Source organism: Aegilops tauschii, chromosome 5, assembly GCF_002575655.3.
Source record: "Aegilops tauschii subsp. strangulata cultivar AL8/78 chromosome 5, Aet v6.0, whole genome shotgun sequence".
Classification (NCBI taxonomy): domain Eukaryota; kingdom Viridiplantae; phylum Streptophyta; class Magnoliopsida; order Poales; family Poaceae; genus Aegilops; species Aegilops tauschii.
Genome location: NC_053039.3, coordinates 141293990 through 141302168, shown reverse-complemented (window position 1 = coordinate 141302168; position 8179 = coordinate 141293990). Strand labels below are relative to the sequence as shown.

General features: G+C 48.4%; 1 protein-coding gene across 1 annotated transcript; it reads left to right on the top strand.

Annotated features, from left to right (window-relative positions):
• The first annotated feature begins 538 nt into the window (after positions 1-538).
• On the top strand, positions 539-6758 carry LOC109779653 (DNAJ protein JJJ1 homolog). The gene is made up of 3 exons (XM_020338311.4): positions 539-2354; positions 6304-6359; positions 6438-6758. Exons 1-3 carry the CDS (start codon positions 669-671, stop codon positions 6505-6507), a joined length of 1812 nt encoding a protein of 603 aa, XP_020193900.1. The 5' UTR covers positions 539-668; the 3' UTR covers positions 6508-6758.
• Positions 6759-8179: the final 1421 nt, after the last annotated feature.

The window sequence follows — 8179 nt, the reverse complement described above, 5'->3', positions numbered from 1 at the left end:
CTGCGTCGCCGCCATTGGGAGCGCTGGCTGTGGCCGCCTCGCCGCAGGATCCGTCCCCGCCGAGGGGAGTCAGCACGGTGCATGGACGCGCCGCTTCTTTTGGCGGCGCGGGCTGTGGTGCCTCGCCTCAGAAGCCATCCGGCGTGGGGCGCGCCGGCATCGCCGCCATGGCTATTTCGCTGCGGGATAGGAACGGGAGGGGATAAGCCAACATTACTAGGAAAGAGGGGGTTTTGTGCTAATGAGTGTTTAAGCTGCTGGTGGGAGCTTCGCCTTTGAGTAGATGCTGTTCGCTACAGATCCAACGGAGTAGGATCCAAGTTTCCAGATTTTCATTGAAATAAGGTTTTCACTTGATACTTCACTTTTTTTTGACGGGTTGATACTTCACCTTTATTTATTTATTTATAAAGAAAAAACAATTGAGACTGGCAGTTTATGGAATAACCCGTAGGAAACCGAAACTGCGTGACATCCAAGCAAAAACAGAGTATAATTCGGAGACGTACAAAATTACAACTCAGTACTCTAAAAGAACAGTTCTCGTACAGCTCTAAGTTAAGCCCACCGTTATTATTTACACGGCGACAACTCTTCCCTGCCTCTTTCCCTGAGCCAGGCCCGCCTCGAAAACCCTAGCGTTGTCGTCGTCGTCGGCGGCGGCGGCCATGGCGTCGGCGGCGCCCAAGCGCTGCTACTACGAGGTCCTCGGACTCTCCCGAGACTGCTCCCCGACCGACATTAAGCTCGCGTTCCGGCGCCTCGCGCTCACCCTCCACCCCGACAAGCAGGCCCCGGGTTCCGACGTCGCCGCCGCCACCGCCGCCTTCCAGGAGCTGCAACACGCGCACTCCGTCCTCTCCGACCCCCAGGAGCGCGCCTACTACGACTCCCACCGCTCCCAGATCCTCTTCGCCGACCCCGTCTCCTCCCGTTCCGGCACCGCCTCCGCCTCACCCGTCCCCGACCTATTCTCCTTCTTCTCCACCTCCGCCTTTTCCGGCTTCTCCGACTCCGGCCGCGGATTCTACAAGGTCTACGGCGACGTATTCGACAAGGTATACGCCCAGGAGGTCGCCTATGCCCGCCGCATGGGCATCCCCACCGACTCCATCCCCACGCCGCCGGTCATTGGCAACCTCGACTCCCCTTACACCCAGGTCACCGCTTTCTACTCCTACTGGCTGGGTTTCGGCTCGGTTATGGACTTCGGGTGGGCGGCCGAGTGGGACGCATCCCGTGGGGAGAACCGCCGTGTTAGGAGGCTCATGGAGGAGGATAACAAGAAGGCAATGCGCAAGGCGCGGCGGGAGTATAACGATGCTGTGAGAGGGTTGGCTGCCTTCTGTAAGAAGAGAGATAAGAGGGTGGTTGACATGGCACTGCGGAAGAAGGCAGAGGAAGAGAAAAAGAAGAAGGAAGAGATGGAGCGAAAGAAGGCCGAGGAGAAGAAGAAGAAGGAGCGGGCAATGGCGTATCAAGAGCCTGAGTGGGCGAGGGTGGACGACATCGAGTTAGCCTTTGAGGAAGAGGATGATGAGGAGACGAGGGAAAAGGCCAAGGAGGAGCTGTACTGTGTGGCCTGTAATAAGAAGTTCAAGTCGGAGAAGCAGTGGAAGAACCATGAGCAGTCTAGGAAGCATAAGGATAAGGTGGCTGATCTGAGGATGGCCTTTAAGGAGGAGGAGGCGGCTCTAAAGGAAGCCGAGGAGGAGGCAGGAGGTGAGTGGGAAGAAGTTGATGTGGGGTTCGACTTTAAGCCTGCTAACGAGTCCGAGGAGAGTGATTGGTCAGATGCTGCAGAAGAGTTGGCTGAGGAGTTGGACGAGGGCTTGGAGGTGGCGGATCAAGACAATGGTAATAAGGACTTCAATAATGGGGAGCAGGAGGTTGGTTCATATGATGAGACGAGTGTGTTGGAGGCGATGTTGTCAAGCTGTAAGAACAAGAAAAGTGGCTATGTGGTTCCTCAAGAGGAAGCTCCTTCTGTTCTTACAGAGGATGATAACAGTGAAGATAGAAATTCTGAAGTTAAGAGTGTCAAGAAGAAAGGACGCCGGAGGCGGGCATCAAAGAAGGGACAAGATGAAGGTAGTTATGCTGATAGTGGACATGGTATGAAGAATGATGTTCCAAATGAGGAATCTGTGCATGATAATGATGAAAATGATGCTGATGATAAGGCGGAAGGTCCACCCTCTTCTAATGATGATGGCACATCAGCAAGCGTTGGAGGCCAACAGAACGAAAAGACTGACAATCCTAAAAAGAATAAAAAGAACAAGAAAGGCGCAGAGAAGAAAACAACTGTTTCTGCTGACGTAAAGATCACATCAAAGGGAAAGAAGCAAAAGGTAAATTTACAATTGTGCTCTTCTTCAATCCAGGGCATTGTTCTTATTATTGTCGTATACTTTGTAGCAAGCTTATCCTGGTATTTGTGTTGTGGTTAAACCCTGTAATGTTGCTTCGATCCGATAGCAAAAACTATTTGACATTGTTTGAGCCATATATGCAACTTCAAGTTGCTTGATGAACTGCCTAACTGCTCAAACCCCGTATAATTTCCAATGGTTGTATTGAGGTGAGCGGATAGGGTGTCTTTTGTTGCTGAAGAACCACTTATTTGGAGCCCTGTGTGAGCAGATTACTATATATTCCATTTGTGAGAACTATGTCACTAGAGAGCCATGTGCAAAAGGGTTGATTATACTAATGAGAACACAGTTTCCTAATCTCGTGCTATATCAATTCCAGCGCCCTGTTGGGGAAGGTTGTTCCTACAAGTTAACTCAATGGGCTTCTGGCAAGTTTGTGATGTTCTAATACATTTTTATATATTCATCATAGTGTGGATTGCGAACATCTTCTTGATATAGGATAGGAAGGGAAATAGGATGATAGCCTTCATGAGAACTGTGTATGGTGATTGAGCATGTTAATGCTGATGGGTTTTGAGCTAGGCAGATGGAGTTATTGTTTTATGTATAAGTGTGTTCTCGTTTTTTTTTTTTTGCTGGGAGTATAAGTGTGTTCTTGTCTTTGATGGTTTTCGTACTATGAAAACTGAAGTCCCTGGACTTATGAGATTGAACTCGTGATACTAAATACCATTTAGTAATTAAGTGAAGATGACTAACTCTTCATTTTACACACACCCTTATGGTGTATCTGTTGTTTGCTAAACTGAATATTTTGGCACAAAATCCAGGAGATACAGATCTGATCCGCCAAACTTTTATGCTCACCCATGATCTTACTTCTGCTTTCATACTTGGGAAAATAAAGCTGAGTACGATTAAGTATATTTCATAGGACATTGGTTATTGCTGACATTGGTCAACATAACATACGAGTTAGTCAGTTCCATGTCAATTGCCATATGATGGCGTCAGTTCCATGTTAATGGCCATATGATGCTTTTCTGTGTGTCTGTTCAACTAAGTTGGTCTAGATTGGCATAATTCCAGTTTTCTTTTATTCTTGTTATGTTAAAATTAGCTCATGTGTTTTGCTCCCCTAATGAAACACACATACATTACATCCATGCACAGATGTGAAATCCTAGAAAATAATAATATTTTGTGTTTCACTGTGGCTGTGGTTTATGTCTTCTAAGTACCAAGTTAATTGAAGTTCTACCTTTGTCCTAAGTCGAATTTCTTTAACTTTGACCAATCCTACAGAAAACATATCAAAATCTTACAACACCAAGTTCGTTTCATCATATACCAGATTCGTTTCATCATGAAATATATTTCCACACTATATGTATTTGATGTGGTGTATATTATTATATTTTTCTATAGACTTGGTCAAACTTAGACTTAGGACAAAGCTAGAACTTCAGTTAATTTGGAATGGAGGGAATACATCTTATATGGTTCCAATGTTTATAAGCCGAGGCGAGGCGCTGTACCCCTGCCTCACCTTTTAAGCACTTGTAGCGTAAGGCGAGGCGACGCTTTAGACACATAAATATGGCAGCCAATTAGGAGATCTAACAACTAGCATTAATGCAAATGCTCCACAAGTTGCATAACATGATAACTTTTACGAAAGCATAGGTCTCAAATCATCTTGTGAGCAAATATATGACAGAACGGCGTCTTTGAACTTCCGCTTCAGCCTCCTTGTCTATATATCGCTCCATAGCTTTAAACTTTATTGTGTTCTAATGAATTGCGCATCTCTTTCCTAATCTCAATGGATGCCATGGAACACTTATCCACATCACTGGAACCCCCAGAAAGGCGCTGCTTCAGCCTTCTCACTCCGGCATGGACTATCTTGCCATACAATGTACACTGGAATATATCTTTCCTCTCTAAATCTTTTTGAGAAAACTTTCCTCTCTAAATCTGGCCAGAACCATACTTCCAAGCTGGATCGTTGGATGTAGCTCTTCTTCTAGGATCATTGGATAGATCATAAGCATTACCAGCCACAGGATCCATCGGAGCAGGTACACCTGGCTACTGCAGCAACACTGAGAGAAGGCACAACCAGCTGTTAAAGAAAAAGAGAGAAGAGCCAAATCACTAGAGCAACCAGATCAAGCATGGGAAAGGAGAGAAGCAGTGGTGGGGTTGCTGCCTTGTTGGTGGAGAAGCAGATTTGGGAGGAAATTGATGTGGGGGAGAAGGAGAGGAGGCAAGCAGCGGAGGGCGGGAGCCATACCTTGCTGTTGCACCAGAGGAGGCCTTGTTGGTGGAGAAGCAGATTTCGGAGGAAACTGATGTGGGGGAGAAGGAGAGGAGGCAAGCAGAGGAGGGCGGGAGCCATACCTTGCTGTTGCACAAGAGGAGGGGCACAGATGAGCCGTGGAGGAAGGTGCCACCGCCAAAGGTCCAGAGAGGAGAGGAGGAATCCCTCGACAATTGGTTTGATCCTCCCCCCTCCTCCTCGCACCTGTTCGTGCGTGAGCCAGTTTTTCCCGCGAAAGTTTCCTGCACGAGCCACTCTTTCCCGCCTGAGAGCAGCTGCCCATGGCGTCCGATCTGGAACAAGGCACCGCCTGCGCGCCTAGGTGGACGATTCAGACATCCTACTATCTAAGGTGGACGCCTAACGGAGCTGTCAAAGGCGAGCAAGACGCCCTGCCGTACCTTAGGTGCGCCTTAAAAACAATGTGTGGTACTATACGGACATGCAGAATTCGTTCATCAAAACCATGTTTGGCCTACACACGTGGCATGTTGACTGTCGCTATGGAAACCATATTTGACCTTTCATTCTCACTCGCGGTCCCTCCTTTCTATTCCCCGCACACAAGTTCACGGCAACGGACGGTGGAGTGACTGCACCCTGGAACAGGTGAACCTTAAGCATAGCCAGCGCCCAGCGGTCACCTCTGATGTGTGTTGGCCTTGCTCTGAACTGGGCTCCTCGCTGGGGTCACAACACCCTTAACGGTATTCAAACCCCCAGGGCGCTGTACCACTAATGTTCCACGCTGACCTGCTGGAGGAGGCATTCTTCAGCAGCAGCGGCGGCCACGATGTGGAGCAGAAGCAGCGCCAGAAGCCATGGATCCCATTGCTGACTCGTTGGGCTCGCTCGTCTTCACGTGTGAATGTTGGCATGCTAGATGTTGTGTATCTGTGCCCCCCTGGGGCGAGGGGAGCTGTTGCTTGTGCTGCGGACAAAACGAGCTGATGTTTATGCTTGAGAATCTCATGAAAAGGAGCTGTTGCTTGTGTGTCTGTGGCACCCGCAAATCATGAGGATTGCAGCATGGGTGCTATCCGAAAGCCGCTGAAAGGCAGCACCACCGCTGGCGCTGGGTGCCTGGATGTGGCAGTGGCTTTCAAGGTGCAGTTGCTCCACCGATGCTGTCGCCGCAAGCTCATGTCAGCGGAAAAGGAACGACGGACCCCAGTGAGAATGAGAGGGATACCAGAGGTTTGCATGCAAAATAATTTTGTATTTGGTTATTCACATGGGGCACATGTTGATGTGGTGACAGTCAACATGCCACGTGCGCAGGTCAAACATGGTTTTGGTAGCTTAGGACCTGCGATGAACTCCAAACTTTTGGAACCTGAATCTGCAGTGTTGAAGTTTTAGGACTACCGTGACACAAGAACAGTTTTAGGGCCTCTGTGCATTTCACTCTTTGGAAAACACATAAATTTCTGAGGATCAAATATTGCTAACTGCTACATGTCAAGCATTTGTAATATATTCTGGATTTTCTTTCACGAGGATAATATGAAGCTTTTGTTTGCATCAAGTATGAATTATTAATCTTTACGTGACATGCCATTTTCAACAATAAGTAACACTGCTTCATTGTACCAGGAGGTCTCGAGGGCACGCAATGATTGTGAAACATGTGGAGATACTTTCGAGTCAAGGTGCCCTCCCTGCCCTCTCATTTATTTTGCTGCCACGCCCATTTTGTTAACCTGAAATAACCTTTATGTTTCATTCAGGAGCAAGTTGTTTTCTCATTTGGAAGAAACAGGTCATGCTGTGATCAAGGCACGACAGAAAAAGCGTTAAGGCGAGGAATAATTAGATATTTTTGTTTGAGCATTCTCTCTCCCAGTTCCAGTTGGTGGTTGTCGATATCAGTGCTGTGCCATTCTTGTAACTTGTCTTGTTTTGGGCGCCTCCATGCACATGAAGGTTTTGACCTGAAATCAATACCCCTTCCCCTTGTCTTGTTTGTAGGGAGGTGCTGTCTTTGGTTTAACACATCAACAAACAGAGTGAAAACACCATATCATCCAGGGCATCCTGTTTATGAAAAAGGCATCTGATCAATGGTTTCTTTCTCATTTTTGCCAACCAACCAAGACAAGACGCACATACTGCTACTTTCTACTCATCATATGTGACAGACAAATCTTAGGGAGAGGGCAAGTTTCTGTGGTCAGGCCACTTAACATTCTTGAAAAAACGTACCATAACAAACTGAGTCGATCCGATGTTGCACAACTTTCTACTGCTATGTTCATTCATTCATGCACCTTAAGCAAACATTGCAAACTGTGCTCAGCTATTTAAAAAGCAAGTAATGTTGGTATATCAAGTATGAATATTTAGTCAATATAAGAGCAACTCCAACTGGAGTATGAATATTTAGTCAATATAAGAGCAACTCCAACTGGCCGACCCAAACGGACGGCGCATGTGTCCGCTTTTTGTCCGTTTGGGTCGGCCGCCCGCCCGGCGTCCACCCAATTTTGCATTTGGGTGGCAGTGCGCCCAACGCGCCGATCCATTTCATGTCCGTACTCAATTTTAAAAAAAGGCCCGCGGCCGATCATGACAGCGGCCATGACTCATGCCGGCATCATGCCAGCACCGGCATACAATGCCGGCTTCAAAAAATATCACCACAGCTCATGCTGGCGCACTCGCTAGCCGGCCGGCACACATGTCAGCACACAAAAAAAGGTGGGACTTGAGTTCGACAACGCCATCGCGGCCCCGTGGTCATGCCAGCACACAAGCCGGCATACAAAAAAGGAAGGCGCTCGCGGCCACGAGATCACTCGTCGGTAAACTTGAGCATGTCGGCCTGCATCTTCTCGAACCACGGCCTCTTCCTTGGCGACACGGTGTTGAGATCCACCTTCACGATCTCCACCCCGGTCATCATGCTCGCGAGCGCCACTTCTTTCGCCTTGGTCTTGGCGTTGGCGGCCTCGATCTCTAGCATCTTGGCTCGCTTCTCCGCCCATCTCAAGCTGCTTGGCTTGCACTTCGCGTCCATCTCAAGCCTCCTCCTTTGGATCTCCATGAAGGCGTTCATTTGCTCTTCTTTGAAACGCAGGCGCTCCTCCTCCCTTGAGTCTTCTTGTTCATCATGCCCTCCACGCTTGCGATCAAGGCGTTGGATGCCGCATCCCGCTTGTCCTCCTTCTTGGAGTTGGTCTTCCCCCGCGGCCGTGCCGGCTCGCCCTCCCCAACCTCCTCCACGGCTTGCTTCCCCCCACGCGACTTGAGGGCGGCATATTGCGCCTTGAACTTCTCCTCGTCCTTGATGACCCGAAAGCAATGGGAGAGGTTGAAGCACTTGCCATTGTGTTGAACCTTGAATGCCTACAAAATGTTTTCATGCAAGCATATGGGCAAATGATATGCAAATGAACACGCAAGCATGAACTTGATGACACAAAAGAGGGCGGCTTGCTAGCATACCATGTCTTGCATGCCGATGCTGCTC